This window comes from Plecotus auritus (assembly GCF_963455305.1).
Source record: "Plecotus auritus genome assembly, chromosome: 1".
NCBI lineage: Eukaryota > Metazoa > Chordata > Mammalia > Chiroptera > Vespertilionidae > Plecotus > Plecotus auritus.
Window position 1 is genome coordinate 9524366 of NC_137770.1, and position 19779 is coordinate 9544144.

At 59.3% G+C, this 19779-nt stretch overlaps 1 protein-coding gene across 2 annotated transcripts; it reads right to left on the minus strand.

Moving 5' to 3' along the window:
- Positions 1-5726: 5726 nt before the first annotated feature.
- On the minus strand, positions 5727-19578 carry SLC25A29 (solute carrier family 25 member 29). Of its 2 annotated transcripts, none has more exons than XM_080683844.1 (4): positions 19134-19578; positions 13809-13852; positions 8983-9066; positions 5727-8668 (listed from the first exon to the last, which is right to left on the minus strand). In XM_080683844.1, exons 1-4 carry the CDS (start codon positions 19165-19167, stop codon positions 7922-7924), a joined length of 909 nt encoding a protein of 302 aa, XP_080539970.1. In that variant the 5' UTR covers positions 19168-19578; the 3' UTR covers positions 5727-7921. The 2 variants fall into 2 exon arrangements, with proteins under 2 accessions (XP_080539970.1, XP_080539971.1); XM_080683845.1 differs by lacking the exon at positions 19134-19578 and adding an exon at positions 15493-15715 and having other exon boundaries at positions 5733-8668.
- Between the last annotated feature and the right edge of the window lie 201 nt (positions 19579-19779).

Sequence of the window (19779 nt, forward strand, 5' to 3'; positions counted from 1 at the left end):
TATTTTTGGATTTCTTATTATTTCCCCCCTCTTTGGTAGTGAAGTTAGGGGGAAGCATAATATTTGTATAAAGAACTGTCACCTCAGAGTGACATTTATTTTCCAGGGTGACATTGAACTCACACTATTGGTTTCATATGGTGTTTGTGTGCTTTGCCTAGATTCAAGACCTGAGGATTTGAGGAATATCAAGATTATTTTTTCTATCTGGTTTTCACGTACAGTTCTTTTACATGTCACTTATTTCACTAAATTTGAGTAAAGTGAGACCCTTGGCAGAAGAGGAAGCCCACTGCCTGCCATGTTCCCAGCAGAATTCTGGTTTGTTTCTTCACACACAGAAGAGGCACTTCCATCCAGCGAGCAGCCCGGAGGGACGCAGGGCAGGGCAGGTCAGGCAGGTGGGTGGGCAGAGGGCTTTGTCTCTGCCCGCCACCCGCCCCCCCCCCCCCCCCCCCCCCCGTCTGCTTAGCAAAACTTACCTCAGATTTGCCTGTGGCACAGGAAAACCGGGCCCTCAGAAGCTTTTCAGTTGGACAGGCAGAGAGAATTGATCGCTTCTTGTATCTGACTGATTTGGGATCGCATGGTTTAGGAAGACCATGTTATTCACCTTAAATTCTCCCAAGTTCCTCCTGCTTTCTTGACGTCTGGCCACTAGCCAGAGCCTGGATCCCAGGGGTCAAAGAGGTGGTGAGAACTGAAGCTGCCGACAGGCACCCACGTAATGCCATACCCACGCCACGAGGCTTCCTTGCAGCTGCTCCGCCGGCTGCCGAAGCCAGCACTTTGCCCGTCACTGGACGGCCTCGGACCACCGGCAGGTGCAGCGCCTTGTCAGCAGTCAGGCCCAGCAGGTGCATTCATTCCACCCAAACCTTTAACCCAAGCTCTGCCCCCTTGCAGCTCGGTCGTGGCCCCACAGCCTGCTCTTCAACATGGCAGAAGGCACCTCTTGCCAGCCCAGAAACGTTGCCTGAGTGGTGGCTAGGTCTCCTACACCCTAACGTACTGACCCTGGTTGACTTTGATGGTTACTGTGTGGGCTGTGCTCAGGTCCCTGGTCGCTGAAGACAATGCAGTGCAGGCCTTTCAGAGCAGCAGCGTCAGACAGGAATGGTCAGGTGCCTCCACATGTGGGCCTCTCGTCGCCTCCAGGCTAAGTGGTGAGCAGAGAGGTGTAAGCTGGGAAGGCAGGCGGCATATTGTCCACACACTTAATCAGCTCTTACGAAAACTGGAAGGGAACGTTGACAGCAGGTAAATCAAATTCCCATGAGCTGGTCACCCGGCCCCATGGTTCTGGCCAGGATGTGGGTGTCTGCACAGGGTGAGAGTGATGGTGGCACGTTCATCCTAAAGCACAGTGATTTTCCACAAAGTGGTAGATTTGACCAGATTGATTGCTTCTCTGTTAAGGACACTCAGACGCCATGAGAAACAGCATTGGGGTGTCACGGGGAGGGGCCAGATGCTGTGCTGTATTCTGTTGGCTGCACTGTCGGGGGGGGGGGGGGGGGCGGGGAGCGCTGCATGATGTCTGCGTGTACTTTACATGGAGGGAAAAAAGGCATCGATACCAAACCACCTTTTCTACAACATCCGTAACTGTTAGAGGCTCTATTATCTACAGATGGTGATTGGTCAAGTCATTTTCATAGAACAATTGTTTTTATTCGCTTTCTGGTAACTTCTGTAGGCCCTGGCTCAAGGACTTAGCGTTGCGTCTCATGTGCATCTTTTTCTTAAATGTTTTTTGCCATTTCTGGAATTGTCCTTGGTTTTTCCTTAGCTCATAGGTCATAGATGCAGAAGTATTAATCGCATTTAAGGCATCCGCATCTCAAGCATCAAGCAAGATGGCTTTGCATCCGGAAAAACATTTAACGTAACCCAGTTTGAAGCACCAAGCATGTATAATAACATGGCTCTATAAGATATAATAAACGCATAATGTTAAGCTTTTTAATGCCTGTGGTTCTTGTTTGTTCCTCAAGCCTCTCAGCCGCCTCTTTTCCTGCGTTTCATCACACAGTGAAGCTGGCCGGAGGCTCCTGCCTGGTCTGAGGCAGATCCTCCTGGGTTCCCTTGTGGCCCAGGAATGGAAACTCCAGGATGCATTCAGTCTCACCAGCAGGAAATGCTTCCTTAGCGCAGCCTCTCGGCTCCAGGATGGACTGATGGACTGGAAGAGTTTTAATGAGAAACCCACTTTTCAGAAAGCAAATTCTCAACCCCAGGTGATAGTTCTGGGAACTCCCGTAAGAAACTCGACTGTAATTAGGCTTCAAAACTTGGTAAAATAAACCGGGAGCTAGCTAGGGTTTGGCCTAAAGCAAATGCAGAGAAGCACTTACTCCCATGGCGTCTGGCGCTGCAGAGCTCCTTCATTCCTGGGGGGGAAGGGGCTGCTGGCAGGATGCTGCTGAGTGAAGGGCCAAAGACTAAGATTGGGGGCACCCTGCCCCCACCCTCACCCCATAGCTGAACCCACTGTCCCTACTCCACACTTGCCAGCATCTCCACCTAGGTGTAACAACATATGTTGGGGACCTAACTGTCCCCAGCACCATGCCGGGCACTGTGAACACCATTTCATTCAACTCACGTCATGGATGAGGGTCATTTGCAAAGATCTAGGCAGCAGGAAGTCAAACCCAGGCCTGCCTGGCTCCTGCTGCCTCTGGCCCGCAGCCTGAATTCATCTCCAACCCCTTGGGAAGAAGCCCTGGCCGCTGATTACGGAGTGGCACCCTGGCCGCCTCGGTTCCCATGGGTTCCCAGCATGGCAGCCTGGGGCGCTGGCTCTGGGCCCCCACCGCCAGCATTCCTCACCCGCCTATTCTGGCCCAGTCGCTCCTCTCCAGCTTCCTGATGCTCCGCGCTGTGCAATCTCCCAAATGGGGCTCCAGCGTGGGTCCTCCCTGCCCACCTGAACCTATAGGGGCGGGCTCCCCACTTCCTACCGGGTCAAGTCCAGCCCTGACCTACTTTTCCAACCTCAGCCCCCCTCGCAGCTTCTCATGCCCAAAGCTTCTGGCCCTCCGACTCCCAGGTTCACTCATTCAGCAGCTACTGAGCCCCAGTTATGTGTCAGGCCTTTCCAGGTGCTAATGGAACTGCATTACTTCTAGAGGAGGAGACAGAAGATAGAAGAGGACCGGAAGGAGGGGCCTCGCCCAAGCTCCAGCTCTTCCACCAACTGCAACAGGTTGCTTACCAGTGTCCCAGAAGCTGGTGGCCAGAGCCCCTCTCCAGCCCCGTGCACCACCCCCAGACAGGGCCGGCCCGCCCATCCTCCCCAACCCTCCGCTGCCTGAGTTGCTTCCCCTCTGCTCTGGCCCGCAGGCCTGAGGGTTAGTCAGTTCTCCAGCCTTAGACCCCTGACTGGGCCGGCATCAGCGGGTGCGCCTTCCCCTCTGCCATTGGGGGGCGCTGTGCTGCGGTCGCTCACACGGTGTGCGGTGGCGGCGTGGGCATGTGTGTGCGCTCAGCGTGGGGCAGCCAGGACCCATCTGCGTAGGCCTGGCTGGTTCCCGAGCCCGGGTCCCGCGGGGGAAGCTTAGAAGCCTGCACCTTGGCGCCCACAGCCATTCGTGCCATCCGCAAACACGCTCGGCCCAGTGTGAGGACCCACAGGATGGGGGAGGAGGGGTCATTCATTTGTCCTCCAGCACCTGTAGGGCCACCTGCTGCTAAGGGGACACTCCAGTTGGAAAGGCCTCGGGATTTGGCAAAGCAGAAGGGCAGATGACCTTGGGCCTGTCGGGAGCTTCCTTTTCCTCAGCAGAAGCTGGGCGGAGGGGAGAAGGGTGGCTGGGGCAGGCTGGACCCCAGGACAGGCCAGGAGGGAGGAGGCGGCGCTCGTGGTGCCCTTGTAGGACCAGAAGGGAGACCTGAGCAAGGCCTGGGGTTGGGAGGGCTCCCGGTGCACCCCTAGACCAGGGCAGGGGTGGCCGGATCCCTGTCCAGTCCTGGGTGAAGTCAAAGCCTGGTGTGGGTTGGGAAGAGGGACCAGAAGCCCTCCAAGCTGGGCTGCTTTTTCTCTCACCCCCATACCGCAGGAGCAGTGAACGGGGCTCCCCTTAGCCCACTTACACTTCCAAATCCTTCCACCACATCCCAGCCCCACTCCGCCAGTCACCCCGTTCATTCTAATGCTGGGCCACCGGCTTCCCACCCATCTTCACTGGCGATCTCAGCATCGGTCTGGAAGATGGTCCATCCATGGCCTTGTCCTCCTGATGACCCCACTCCACCTGCCACTGCCATGGCCACCCCCAAACCTCGTGTTTCCGACACCTGCAGCCCCCGGTCTCTGTCCTGGGGTCCTGCTCTCTCACTGTCACTCCTACTTCTGTGGGACTGCACCCCAGTGCCCTCAGCCAATCACCTCCTCACCATCCAGCCCCACAAAGCTCCATGTCCCCGCTTCCCGCCCTCCTACATTCTTGCCTTCCCTTGTCTCTCTCCGGCAAAACTCAACCTGGCCCTAGGCTCAGCAGCCTCTGCCCTCATCTAGCCCCTCAGCCATTTATTCACTGTGGCCCCCCCCCCTTCCCATCCTGCATTCCACCATCCACAGGGACATTTAAGCCAGAAGAGGGTGTCATGGTGGCCTCCCATCTCTCACCCCCTCACATCCACTCAGGCATCAATTCTGCCCACTTTGTTTCCCAAACCCACCTGGATGCCCAGGGGTGGCTTTCAGGGTCTGCCCAACAGGCTGAGGAGCCCACCACACCTTGAGAGCTCCTGAGGGAGCTCCAGGGATGGACGGCCCGCCCTGCAGACCTGCCCTGCCCGTCTGCCAGGGCACAGCTCCCACCCAGCAGCATCTAATGTGGAGCACCACCGCCCCACTCGGGCTTCCTCGCCTTGGGAGGGCTGGACACACAATGCCCAACAGCTGGCCTGGAGAGTGGGGCTGGGTGGGTGGGGGCCACAGGGGGGCTTCCCAGTGTGGGGGGTGAGCAAAGGGCTGTACTGGCCCAGCTCCCCGTGGCCACTGCCTCCACCGTCGTCACAGTGGACACACCCTCCCCTGGGAGGGCCGGTGGGTGCCAGGTAAGGAGGCATAGCAGCAAGGGAGCCGAGACCAAGGGGCACCCAGGGTGGGTCCCGAACCTGTCCAAAGTTCCCGCCCCTCCCTGTGCTGCTGGGGTGCCCCTCTGGGGTGTCTGTCACTGCAGCCACGGGAACCCGGGGATCAGCCTGGGCCATATGGTGCATAGCCAGGCCCGGGGCAGGGGTGCGGTGAGGGCTGCAGACCAGGAAGGCCTTCGGGCTCTTGACCCAGCACCAACTGGCCGTGTGACCTTGGACAGTGCCCTCCTCACTGGCATCCCCCGCTGCAAAACGGAGGCTATGAGGACTGGAGAGAGTGTGTGCACAGGGGTGAGTCACTGCCATCAGGGGGAGGGCGGGAGGTCCTCCCTCAATCCCAGCGGCCTGCAATGCTGACAGTGAATGTGACTTCTGACCTCCCAGACCTGCAAGAGGATAAATGCCTGTTGTTTGAGCCACATCTCCAAGATAACTGTCAAGTTCAAAGAACAGTCAGTACCTAGGCCACAGTCTGCAGGAGTGGAGTGTTCCACGGGCTGGGACTCACCCAGGACATGCCGGATGTCCTCCAGGAACTGAGACAGCCCCGGGCTCCAGGGGGGGCAGGGTGCTGGCAGGGGCGGTGCTGGGGACCAGGTTTCCCCTTCATTACACAGTCTGGGTTTCGTCTGCATTTTTATTTTTTGCCACATTAATAGATGACTTATTCCAAATAGAATAAACATAAATTTCAGTCAGGAAGAAAATAAATTGTCAAATAAATTGATAAAAAACCCACAGTTCTCTCAGCCCCTCTTCCCACCCAACCTGTCGGTAATGTTTAACCATCAGTGCTCACAGTGGGAGTGGGGGACCCTGGTTTTTAGCATTTGCCTGGGTTCTCTCAGAGGAAAGAGAAGTGAGAGAGAAGCCAGGGGACCTTACGGGGGGAGGCGCTGCTGCCTGGGACCCCAGGGAGGGGACACTGGTTAACAGGGTCTGTGACACACCTGAGAACACTTCACCCAGCCCCCTCCCGGCCTCCTCTCCCTGGACACTGCAGACAGCCCAACGTCACAGGCTGGTGCTGGGATTAAATGGGGTGCAAAGGCACCGGAGAGCTGGCTCCCCTCCTGCAGGGAGAGCTGGGCGCCCTCTCTCCTGCCCCCGCCCCTCCGTGGGTGGGCAAAGCTTTTTGGCTCAGCAGTTGGGAAGGAAAGAGCCTCCATCCAGGCTGGTAGCTTGGGAGACACAGGGTGTCCAGGATAGACCCCAAGAGGCTGAGAAGTGGGGGTGGGCACCCAAGACCTCCTGAGGCGCCCTCAGGGACCTCTTCGCTGGGTTAGGTCTAATCTCGGGTGGGCAGTTCCACTCACCCTCCTGCCAGCGGCCATGTCTGACCTGAGCACAGCTCGGTCCTCCCGGAGAGCTCACAGCACGCTGCCAGCCCCGCGCAGCGGGAGGAGAGGGACAGGCCTCCTGTGGCTGGGGGAGCCAGACACCCCAGGAGCTCCTGTTGAACGCCCAGCACGTCTGAGCTTTGCTCACTCGATCCTCATGCCGCCGTTAGCCCCATAGTGCAGACCAGGAAACTGAGGGGCTAAGGTGTGCCCCAAGCTGACCCCAGGTCACACAGCTGGGGCTGCCATCAGGGCCGGAGGGCACAGACCACCGAGCCGGCCCCTCTCACTCCGGGGAGGGTGTGGAATGAGGCCCCTTCTGTGATACACAAATGAAGCCTTGACCCTCTTAAAAAACAAAGGACTTTATTACCAGGGACACCCACGCACAGGGTGGGAGTCCCGTCTTCCTCGCCCAGTGCCTCCTGGGAGAGCTTGTCCCACTGCCCAAGAGGCTGAGCCCCACTCAGGGCAAAGGGGGCCACAGGCACCTTCGTCCATGCAAAACCATTCACCTCCCCATCCGGTCACATGGCCACGCTGTACTGGATGTGCCGGGGCTACCCCGAGTTCCCACCGCAGCACTAGCTTTGAGTGGAAGCCCCAGAGCGTGGGCTCAGCTCCCCCTCAACCCGGAGGGGCCCAGGTTGGCCACAGCCACGCCCCCCAAGGGGCCCTCCCACCTCACAGGAACACCAGGCACCAAGGAGCGTGCCCAGGAAAGACACCATTTGCTGGAGAAGGGGGGGTGGGGGGGCCCATACTATCTCCCTCTCCCCCCTCCACTCACCTTTGGAAAAGTGGGCCAGAGCTCTAGATATCAGCGCACCTGTGTCCCCATTTTATAGATGGGCAGCCTGAGGCCCAGAGGGTACAGACTTCCCCTCCCCATGGTTGTGTTTACAACTGTGGAGGGTATGGAGCCTCCAGCAAATCCCATGGCCTTTCGGTGGTCCCAGGTCAGCCTCCACTGGGAGTGGCAGCAGTAGGGGTACCCCCAGCGGTGCCATGTGGAGAAGCTGGGGTGCACTAGGAGAGGTTCAGTTCTCCGATACCAGGAGGCACCGGGGCTGCCTCTGTCCTCATCCCAGAGCCTGGACAGGTGGCCAAGAAGCGCCCTGGAGCTCTGCCAGGTAGAGGATGCGCAGAGTGTCCCTGGGCAGCCTGGCCGCGGGAGAGCCGGGGTGGTGGCGGGTGGGGTCCCAGGGAAGACTGGAGTGTTGGCTGGGTTTCTGGAAGCTTCCACGGGACAGGGCCAGCTTCCTGACTGCACGGCGCGGGTTTGAGCATCCCCACGTCACAGCTGAGAAAAATGAGGAGTCTGTGGCCATGGTAACCCAGCTGATGAGTGGCACTGGGCCAGATCTGATGGAGGCCCAGCCCGCCAGTCTGGGCAGGGGGGCCAATTGATGTTGATGTTGGGGTTATGAAAAGTGGCCCTGGGGAGGTCACGCCTCTGTCGATGGGGTGGAGCTTCACAGGCTGGAGGGCTGGGCCAGCGCAGAGCCCGAGGCAGCGGGCACACCCTCATCCTCCGACTGGTCCTCCGGGCCACGTGCATAGGTGAGCACGATGGTAACGGTGGCGAAGGTGGCGGCGTTGACAGGGAAGGCGCGCAGCAGCGTGGACGTCAGCCCTCGCGTGAAGACACGCCAGCCCTCGGCGCGGTAGCTCTGGCGCATGCAGTCGAGGATCCCGTTGTAGCGTGGGGCGCCCCGCACCCCGTCGGCCTGCAACCGGGACTTGACCACGTCCATGGGGTAGGTGGAGAGCCAGGACAGGATGCCCGACGTCCCGCCCGCCAACAGCAGCTTGGGCACCAGCAGCGAGTCCCCCGGCTCGCAGCCCAGGGCGCGCGTCACCACGTCGTAGGTGAGGAAGTAGACGCCGAAGCTGGGCGTCTCGCGCAGCAGGGTGGACACCATGCCCCGGTTCACGCCGCGCAGGCCCTCGTGCCGGTAGATCTGCGCCAGGCAGTCCAGGGAGCCCTGGTAGGTGCGGGCCGCGCCCACGTCCTGCAGCTGCAGCCGCGTCTTGGCCAGCTCCATCGGGCAGCAGATGACGCACTGGATGGCGCCTGCCGCCGCCCCCGCCAGGAACTGGTTCATCGGCGAGTCTTGGCCCAGGGCCCGCAGGGTGTTGCCCTGCACGCCGAACACCAGCGCGTTGATGAAGGTGAGCCCCATGAGTGGTGAGCCCAGGCCCTTGTACAGGCCCAGCACCTGCGGGGCAGAGGGGCGTCAGGTGCCCACCTCCTACCTGGGGCATGGGCAGCCCAGCCTACCTCCCCCGGGAATCCGCACTACAGGTGGCGGCAGCCCCAGCCCACCCCAGGCGTTCCTAGGTATCAAACAGAACGTTATTAGAGCCAGAGTCCTCAATCTGAGCGTCCTGGGCATTCACACCATCCCATTTCCAAAGTCCCGATCCCCCCACTGGGCCCCCGGCTCTTCCTTCCCACCCTGTGGTCCAGCACCGCAGCCTCCTCCTGGCTGGCCCTCGCCCCTGCCCACCTGCCCCTGCCCACGCCACTCACGCTCTCTTGCTTGATGATGGACTGGAAGCAGTGCATGGTGCCTCGGTACTGGGGCTTCTCCAGGCTCTGGACCTGAAGCCTCACCTGGAAGGAGGGCCCAGTGAGAGGTGGGCAAGCCAGGGACAGAGCACCCAGCTCCATGGCACCCATGACAAAGGCAGAGGCCAGACCCACAGGGCAGGGGGCCACGCAGCTGGCTTTCTGTGGCTTTTGGAGTTCCAAGGTGCGATGGGGCCAGGTGTCCGCACCTCTTCAGGGAGGGGTATCAGCGAGCACACAGCCAGAGACAGCCAGCTGCACTGGATGCCACCCAGAGGGGCAGGGGCCCCCCGACCTCGGACCGGCAGAGGCTAAGTGTGAACAAAACCAACTCCGTCTCTGTGTCCAAGATTTAAGTTCCATGCTGTGACCTCTGACCGGGCTCACTGTCCTTAGCAAGGAGAGCAAAGCCTGCTGGTCGATGATGACCTGCGTTCCTTAAAGGGCAGCCATGGATGGTATGGTAAGTAACCGCCAGGATGGGATGGCATGACAACCGAGGTCAATATCCAGTTGGTGGTAGTGTCAATGATACCTTTCTGACCCTGGGTCTGGGGTGAAATGTGGCCAAGGACCCACATCTTATCATCTCTAGAATGGAGAGTGTTAAGGTTTTGGGAGTCAGGATCTCGTTTAGGACTAAGGACCTCACCCCTAGAAAAGTGCTCATTCTGGGGGTAGCAGCTGGACCACCATCTTCCCACACCCACTTTCCACCCTGCTATTCTCCCAGCTGCTCTGACCCAGAGGTGTGGGGGGCTGCAGCATGTTGCTGGGGAGTGCGGTGTAGCTGAGCCCCAAGTTCTGAGGAGGCTGGCCAGGGGGGGCCCTTGGAAATGGGGATTGCGGTAGGAGGGGCGACTGTTGTCCTGTTTCAGATGGGGCTCGCCGTGCCGAGGGCTCATGGGTCACTGGTTCTCCAAGTGCCAGGGGTGGGCAGGCGGCACCGTGCCCCCTCCAACACTGTGCCCTGGTGGAGAAAGCACTCCTGGCCTGCCCCCCCCCCTAAGTTCCGCTCTTCTGATGTGCCTTTTGCACCCCTCCCACGAGGACAATCAGTCCCCTTCTGTTTGGGAGCCCTCTTCTTACCCCTAACCCCTCCTGGCACCCAGCCACCCGCCCAGGGGTGCCCGCTCCCTCTTGTGGCCAGCCCGGCTGGTTTTGTAAGATACTGGGTTGGTACACAGTGATTTTTTTTTCCTTGTAATTTAAACAGGCCCAGCATTGTTGGTTCTATTTAATGGACACAGATAACGTTAGAAGTTTTACAGTGATTAAACTTGCATACCTATGCAATTGAGACCTGGAAAAAAAAAAAAAAGAAAAAGAAAAGTGCTCATTCTCACACAAGCCCAGGAAGACCCCTGAACCAGAGGGGGATGATTTTCTGGACCAGGCCCCCAACCCAGGTCCTGTACTAGGCCCTAGTGCCCCTCCTGCCCCTTCTGCCCTTGCTAGGCTTATAGGAACTTGGGGGGTCAGGCCCAGGGTCTGGTTGAGGGAGGACAGAAATGTGGGTTCACCTGGACTCTGGGTGAGGCTTTAGCTCCCCTGTAAGTTACATTTTTGCGAAGGGTGGAGACAGCTCGAGCTCAGGAAGTAAAGACGGTTAAAGCAACACAAGATTTCAACATCGCGTGCGGGCCTATCCCCTGCCCTGGGATAGCCACTCCCTGGCGAAAGGGGGCTTGGGCACGGTGTCCCCTGTTACCGTCGTGTCCCTGAAGTAGGACAGAAAACCACCTTCGTGTGAGGGCAGCGTGGCTGAGGACAGTGGCTGTGGTTCTGGCTCCATAGAGGGAAACCCAAATTTTGGACTCAAATTCGGTCCCAAGGGTCTGGAAGAATAAACTGGGAACGTCCGTGCTGTGAGGCAGTGTGACTAACACAGAACACAGGTGTCCCCTCGCCCCAGGTCTGACTGCATGAGGCTCAAGGAAAGGCCAGGTGAGATGGGCCCTGGTCTTGGGAGTGAGGAGGGGGAGGTCTGGAGAGGGGAGGGGGCTTTCGGGCCTTGTTCTTTTCCCATGATTCCTAGGTTTGCACTCTTAGCACCTTTGCCCTTTGCTATACATTAAGTTTTCATTTCAGCTGCAGGGCTATGAAACAAATCCCACTTTTGGAAAAGCAAGAATGCACGACATTGCTGTTTTTCAGCAGAAATCGCCCACGGGGCGGGGACGGTGGTTGAAGGACTGTGGTTTTTTTCCTTTTCGTTTATATGTCTCTGTGACGGTTACATTTTTTTTACAACTTGAATTACTTTTGTAACAGAAAGCCGACCAAAAAACTGGGTGTGTCCCTGAGGACGTTACACAGAAACGTCACCTGCCCAGCGGAAGGCCAAGCGTGGGCTGTGAGGGCAGGCTGGTCTGCTGGAGGAAGTCATCTGCTTTTCTACGTTTCCCAATTTTCTTGTCAGAAGCGCGTTTAACTTTCATAATGGAAAACAGCCAGCAAAAAAGTAAAGCCATTATAACATTACATGAAACCACGAGTGCGCTCCACGCCCAGCACCATGTGAGCCCCGGGCGGGACAGCACGGTCACGGAAGGTGATGACTGGGACAGGTTTTCTCCCCTTTATAAAAAAACTCAGGCCCTGACCGGTGTGGCTCAGAGGATAGAGTGTCCGCCTGCGGACTGAACGGTCCCAGGTTCGATTCCGGTCAAGGGCATGTACCTTGGTTGCGGGCACGTCCCCAGTAGGGGGTGTGCAGGAGGCAGCTGATCGATGTTTCTCTCTCATCGATGTTTCTAACTCTCTATCCCTCTCCCTTCCTCCCTGTAAAAAATCAATAAATAAATAAAAAATAAAATAAATTAAATTAAAAAAAAAACTCAGATTTTAAAGACAGTTTGCCCAGATGTGATGCTGGTGGGGGGTGGGGGGAAAGTCACGGATTTGCTCCCTCTAGGTGCCAGGTAAGGGGGTTCCAAAGAGCATGAGCCCAGCAGGGAAAGAAGCTCCTGCACCCCACCACTTGCTGCAAGGGGTGTTTGTCCTGGCTCAGGAGCCCAAGAGGGGGCAGGGATGCCAGGACCATGCTCCTGGCCTGAGGGACCCAATGGGAGCCGGCAGAAGGCCTGGCCAGGCCTGGGCTGAGTCACAGCTCCAAGCGGCCTCCGCAGAGCTGGGCTGAGGACGCGGAGAGCCACTTCTTGGCCGGACGCAGCTTCAAGAGGCCTTTACAGCACGTGACCACAGACAGAAACACAGCACAACGTGGACACTGCCAGGCTGGCCTGGTCTGCCCGGCTGTGGGCAGGCTTCACAGGCGGCCAGCGGAGCAGAGCCTGGGCAGCCGTGTGGACAGGTGCCACCAGGCCCTCGTCTCGGTGGCCCTCAGGGAGCTCAGGGGCCGCTGTGTGGTCAGAAAGCCTGGCCCTTCGGCCTCCTCCCCAGACCCGCCCACAGTGCGATGGGAGGAAATCTGTGCTCTTCGGGACTGGCCGCTCGTCCCACGTCGTCTACACTACACCGTGCGCCGGCCACCACGGGGGCCTCAGGAATCTTGCCCAACCCCTCACCATGCGGATGAGGACGTCTGGGCCCAGAAGCAAAGTGACAGGCCCACGTCACCGCGCAGACCAGCGGGAGGGAGGCGTGGCCCTGCATCAGGCCCAGGGACAGACCTTTCCCAGGAGCCAGTGCACAAGGCGGGGCCCCAACATCTCTGCTGCAGGAAACCCAGCCCCCAGCTCGCAAGTCCTTTTCCTGGAAAAGGACCCAGAGGAACACCTGGGTCCGGAAACAAGGAGACCAGAAGCCCGCCTCGGACCAGCTAAGGTGATGTCCTTGCCTGAGCTCTGCCCTCCCCCGTTGGGCAGTGTTCACCGTGGACAGGCCTGCCCTGTGCCCTGCCTTGTACAGCAGCCGCCCTGGCTCCCGGGGCAGCAGATAAGGTAGGGCCCTGACTTGGCTAGTTCAAGGGCGTAAAACCCCAACCACAGGGACAATCTGAGCTGGAACCTCTGCAGAGAGGACATGGATTTGCTTGGCTTCTGCTCTGAGGCGTCTGAGAACCTGGAACTCGGGTTTCTCGGGGCGCAGGGCTTGCTAGCACAGCGCAGGTGTGCACCTGCCCTGGAACATGCTCACCCAATGTCTTGACGATGACGATCACCTTCCTGGGGAATCCTGACAAGTTTGGATTTTTCTGTATTTCCGTAGTTTCTCCCTGAGCTTTTCTTTCTTTTAAGAAGCAGTCTGGAGGAGTTTTGCAAGAACAGTGGGGATCCCTGCTCTCGGTCAGGGGAAACCGGCCACCCCACCCCCCACCCCCCAGGTCTCAACTGGCTGAGCCCCAGGATGGACCTGGACGGGCTGCCCCCGCTGGGAGATGTGGGGCAGACCCAGGAGGCTCGGCCCACTCGGCTCAGTGGGTAAGTGGTCGCCCTTACTCCACGTTACGCTAGAACAGGGGTCCTCAAACTTTGTAAACAGGGGGCCAGTTCACTGTCCCTCAGACCATTGGAGGGCTGGACTGTAGTTAAAAAAAACACACCTATGAACAAATTCCTATGCGCACTGCGGGCCCGGGACGAGTCGGCTGCTAAGCAGGACAGGCAGCGGCACCCGGCGGGCCGGATAAATGTCCTCGGCGGGCCGCATGTGGCCTGTGGGCCGTAGTTTGAGGACCCCTGTGCTAGAACCTGTGCCAAGACCCTGAGGGATTCCTAAGGTGGGCGCTGGAAAGGTGCCCCAGCCACCCAGACCCTGCAGGCTGCTGTCCTTTGTCTGGGCCTCCATGGGGCCCGACACTAAAACCACGACAAAAGACTCACCTTGACCGTGTCAAATGGGTGTCCCACCAGCACGCCTGCCACACCTGGAGGAAGAAAGGGGGACTGGAGACCCAGATGTCTCAGACACCTGCAGTGGGGGGTGGAGCTATGGGGAGGCCATTATCTGCTATGCACTGGGTTCCTCCGGGAGCCCCTTCATCCTCATGGCTCGGGGGGAGGGGGGAGGGAGCATGTGAGGGTGACATCCCCAAGGTCACACCAGGATCTGTCCAACTCAAAGCTGGTGTCCCTCCCTCACCTGCTGCTCACGCAGCTGAAACAGAAGATGTCCCCTGGGGGGCTGCACGTGCTATTTCTAAGATGGTCCCACTGCTCCAAACACCCCTGGCATTGGCAGGGGACTCCAGAAATTTTGGACTTGGACCCTCACTCAGAATCGAGTTTCCCCTCTGTCACCAGCTGGCCGAGCTCACAAAGGGCTCAGGGTCTGAGCCTCATCTCGGAGTCAGCCCAGGTGTGAGCATCGACTCCCCCCAGGGGATTCCCGGGAAACGCCCACCCAGGACCTGGTGCATGGCAAGTGCCGGCGGACCACTCCCTTCCCTAGTGGGCGTCGCCTGATACCCAGGGAACAACAGCTTGTGACTGTGGTCATGCCTGGTGGTGTGTCGGCCCAGGCCCTGCCAAAATTCAGCCCCCCTCGAGGGACAAAGGCTCACAAACACTTCTCAGAGTCCTGCATGCTGTGCAGATTGCAGACGTCTTGTTACCCCACCTCATGGTGGGAATGCTGAGGCTCAAGGAGACTGAGTAACTGCCACGCTTTCCTCCCTAGAATTTTTTTAAAAATACGTTTTCATTGGTTTTAGAAAAAGGGGGAGGGAGAGGGAGAGAGAGACATCGATGTGAGAAAGAAACACCCATCAGTGGGTTGCCTACCATACACACACCGACAGGGGAATGAACCAGCAACCCCGGCATGTGCCCAGACCAGGAATCGAACCTTGATGCAGGGGACGATGTTCAACCAACTGAGCCACACCCTCCAGGGCTTCTCCCTAGAATTTTGCATGTGTACATCCTAGAATCCTTTTACTGCCAGCAGTGTTTATGTATAATTATGACAGCTAACTTTAGCCCATTTGGTAGGTGAGGAAACTAAGGCATGTAATATGTCCACGCCACACAGCTAGAAGTGGTGGAGCCGGGCCCAGCTGGCGTGGCTCAGTGGTTGAGTGTCGACCTATGAACCAGGAAGTCACAGCTCGATTCCTAGTCAGGCACATGCCCGGTGCTGCAGGCTCAGTCCCCAGTAGGGGTCGTGCAGAAGGCGCCGATCAATGATTCTCTCTCATCATTGATGTTTTAGTTTTTCTCTTTCCCTTCCTCTCTGAAATCAATAAAAAATATATATATATTAGAAATGGTGGAGCCAGGGAAATGCCCCCTAGAATCAGCTCTTCTGCAAAAGCCGTGTTTTTAAGGCCGCCAGGGAACGGTTCTGTGTCTGCTGAGGTTCTGGGGCGAGGCGCAAAGGGGGGCGGCGTCCCAGAAGCCCTCTGGCTTCCAGGCCTTTTCTGTTAATATTGATTTATTCGGACAGGAAGACTGAGATTTTATCATGGACTTCAGGAATGCCACTGGAGATGCCAAGGGTGTGTGCCTTTCTTCAAAAACAATCCTGCCTGGCACTGCCCCAGCCCTGTCCATTCTGCAGACTCACCTTTTTGTGATCAGAGAAAATTTCCACTTTTATTTTTTCAGCACGGTCGCCATGGCCAGGCCTGTCCTCCTGCTGGAGCACGATCGCGCAGGTGGATGAGGAGACAAGGCTTCCACAGCTTGTATTTTTGGTCCTGGGACACACTTAGCTTCTGTAGTTTAAGATCAGCCTTTTCTTTTCTTTTTTTCTTTCCCATTTCATGTTTTGAATTTGAAAATCCTATCAGGGGTCCTCAAACTTTTTAAACAGGGGGCCAGTTCACTGTCCCTCAGACCGTTGGAGGACCGGACTATAGTTTAAAAAAACAACTATGAACAAATTCCTATGCGCACTGCGGGCCCGGGACGAGTCGGCTGCTAAGCAGGACAGGCAGCGGCACCCGGCGGGCCGGATAAATGTCCTCGGCAGGCCGCATGTGGCCCGCGGGCCGTAGTTTGAGGACGCCTGTGAAACCTCTCTTCTTCAGCTGTAACTGGATTGGGGTGTTTTGGACACCTAACACTTGCCCGCCCCTGGCGTGCTGATCGGCCTTCCTTCTGCCTCCGGCCCACCAAGCTCCTGTGCCAGGGGTCCAGCCTCGGGGCCCAGGGATGCAGATGCTGGGAGCGCTGGAGGTCCCCCCCCCCCTCCCCCGTGTGGCAGAGGTCCTGGCTCAGGCTCCGGACTTGTCTCAGCCTCTGGGATGGGAGGGGCAGACCCTCACCCGCTGGCCTCTGCTGGCAGGTCCCAGGCAGGGTGTCCGAGGGCAGACATTTGCATTCCCACTCGCTCCCCTGACTGGTCTCCGCGCCCTCGCCCAGAACATCTACAGGCACAGAGTGGGCGGCAGGGCCTGCCTGCATCAGGGCCTCCGGCCCCCAAAGCCTCCTCCTTTTACCCTCACAGTCACCTGAGAGCCAGGAGGCCTCGCCGGGCCATCTCCCTGAGAGGACCCTGAGGCAGCAGCGACAGAAATGGACCCTGTCTCCCAACCCCAAACCCACTGCCCCACAAAAGCTGGACTCTCAGGAACCCTCCCACCCCATGACCGTCCAGCAAGGCGGAGGGAACCACCATCCTGAAGGCACCTGGCAGCAGAGGTGGTGGGAGGGGTACCTGTCCTCCCCACAGGGGGCCCCCTGCCCACACTGAACTTCTCTCTGCACTTCCTCCTATCCATGCCCCCAGCAGGGAGACCCCCAGCCAGAGCCCAGGGTCTAAGCAGGCAGAAGACCTGAGGCTGGCCCTGGTTGGGGAGAGCAGGCAGGCATTCTGAGCCTCCCAAGGCCTGGAGGTTGTTGTCCATCAAGGTCCTGCCTGGCCTCTCTAAGAGCCAGCTGAACAGGAAGTGCACCCTCAGACAAACCACCTGGTGTGCTGTCTGTCCCCCCAAACCCTGACTGGGAAATCAGGAGCTAGGGAACCCGGCCACGGAGGAGCAGCACCGACCTCATCTTGTCCTGAGCCTCCAGGCCTTGAGGAGCCAGACGGGGTCGGGGGGGGCTCTGGGGGCCAGGCTCTGAGGGGGAGGTGTCACCTGCACGTGGTTCCTGCAGCCTCCCTGCAAGGGCCAGGCCATGCCAGGGGCCCACGGCGGCCCTGGGATACAATCCAGTCACTGTTGCATGGGCTAAAGGGGGGAGGACTGCCTTTGCCTGCCCTGTGGTAGGAGCGGGCAGTATGATTTTGTACTAGTCCCTCCACTTCTCATACTGACCCTTTGCACCCCTCCCGGCAGCTACTTCCATCCTCGTCCACCTGGGAAGCTCAGGCCTCGACTCACACAGCAGGGAGGTAGGTGGCACCACCCACCCCGTGCTTGCACGGGGACCCCAGTGGACAGTGGGGGGCAGCTGGTGAAGCGCCTATACCTCAGCAGGCCGCTGGACCCTGGGGCGGGGATAGGACCTCTCCCAGGTGGGCCTGGTGAGGATGGGCCGAAAGGCATTCCAGGAAGAGGCGCTGCCTGAGCAAGAGCCCAGAGTGACTGAACATCTCTAAGCAGGCCTGGCCTTAGGGTGAGGATTCCTCCCCGGAACCCCAAACTCCCAGGACACCTGCAGGAAAACAGAAGGAATCCAGCCCCTCTGGGGAGAGAACCCACGTTCCCCAAGAAGCTGGAAAAGGGCATTGGCCCTGGGACAGCCCTCCACCCTCTGGAGCCACCATGGGGTGGGGGGTGGGGGCAGCAGAGGGGGGGGCAGGCATCAAGGGAAGGGAAAGATGAGCAGAGTGGGATCAGAGGAGGGTGGAGGGATGAGAGCTGGGTGGGCAGAGGCCCCTCCTTCCTGTGTCCTCAGGTGCCTGGGCGGGGAGAAATTCTCCAGTGGCCTATTGAAAACTCTGGGGTTTCTACCCGCTTTTGAGGCTCTCCAGGGGTGGGCAAACTTTTTGAATTGAGGGCCACAATGGGTTTTTAAACTGGACCGGAGGGCCGGAACAAAAGCATGGATGGAGTGTTTGTGTGAACCAATATAAATTCAAAGTAAAGGAGCGGAGGGGAGAGCAAGAGAACCGGATAGAACAGCCGAACGGGCCGTAGTTTGCCCACGGCTGCCTAGTCTGTGGTTTCCTGAGGCCTGACTGGGTAACAGTCTGGTAAATTCTTAAATCCCTTCCCACACACCACACTCTCTTCACCAGCCTTCTCTCACCCAGAGCTTAAGGCACGCCTCTTCCTCCAGGGCGCCCACCACTGTCAGGTGCTGGAGGGGAGAAGCCGGAGGTCAGAGCTGGACTGGGCCTGGGCCACCCAGCCAGCCCTCTCTCTGCCCAGGAGGCAGGGCCTGCCAGCTCATCGCTAAATTCCCATCGCTAAACCTGGCTCCCAATTAATACCTGTTGGATAAATTAACTCTCCAAGTAAAAGCAGAGAAGCTAAAAGCAAACAGGGAGGGCCACAGCAGACCCGGGACTGCACACAGACTCAGGTCCTCCAGGGAACGCAGGCCTGGACCCCAGCGTCACAGCCGGACCTCCGACCTCCGTGAAGGTGTCCCACATTGGGAGACACGTCCACGTAAGCCCAAGAGCTAGCCACAGGGCGTGTCAGGCCCACTCTGCCACTGGGGTGGAGTCCGCCCCCCAGCAGCTCACTGACAGAGGTAGAAAGGGGGCAGCGTGCCAAAGGTGACTCGACGCCTGGGGTCCAGCGGGCGCCTGACAGTGCTCACAGGCCAGCCCGCTGGTGGGTGATCCGGTGCCCCTGCTCTGTCCAGAAGGCTGCAGGAGAAGGTGGAGCCAGCCCCAAACTTCTCGGGCCCAGGAAGCGGACCCCGCTCCAGATGGGATGAAGCTGAGGGACGAGGATTCGTACCCCGAACCCCAAACTTCCAGGACACCTGCAGGACACCAAGGGCCTCGGGCGAGGAGGGCGCAGGGGGCGGCGAGGCACCTTCTTGGTGGCCCCCGTCTCCGCCAAATCAGAGCTGCCGCGGGGCCCCAGAACTCCTGTCCGAACGCGCCCCGAAGGATTTAAAAACACCAGCTCTCGGGCCTGGTGTCAATTCACGCCCACGAGAGCCCCGTGAGATGAGAGCTTTGTTATCCCCATTTTACAGCTGAGAAGTCCCAGCCAGAGTGCCAGGCGCTGGGCCGAGCGCTCGCAGGTGAGCTGGCCTCCTAATCCTGGCGCCCAGCACGCACCCCGCCCGCCTCCTTACCCCCAGCGCATCCAGCCAGGAAGTCGAGTGCCATGGCCGTCCTTCCTCCACGTCCTTCTCCTTCTCCTTCTCGGGCCCTTTGCGGGGCAGGTCGCCGTCGGGAGCGCCCCGGCTCGCTGAGCAGAGACTCGGTCTGGCCGCCGCCTCCTGGCGCAGAGCCTGATCAGCGCAGGGGCAGGGGGTGGCGGCGGCGGCTGCGGCTCAGCGCGCGGCTCCTCGCCCGGCAAAGGTCCCCGCAGGCCGGCTCGCGAGCCCTCGAGGCTGTGCGCCCGGCCAGTGGTCCCCTACTTGGGGCCGCGCGCCCCGCCCCTCGGCCGGCCGGCAGGGTTGGGGGGTAGGGGCCTCAGGCGGGGCGCAGGGTGCAGCGAATGGGCGGGCGGGGTGCGGACAACGCCCCGAGGCCTGCGCGCCGCCGCTGCGCCTCATTGGCGGGCGTGCCTGGCGGGCGGGGCGCGGGACGTGGCGGGCGGGCAGCGGGGGAGGCGCGAGGCGAGGCAGACAAAGAGTGTGCTTCGTGCGCCCGCCCGCGCGCTGCTTGGGGCAGGAGAGCCTCGCGGTGTTCGCGGAAGCCGGACCGTGGGACCCGGCCTGCGAGCCCGGGAACTCCCCGGCGTGCGCGACGCGTGCCCGCTGGGAGGGACGTGGG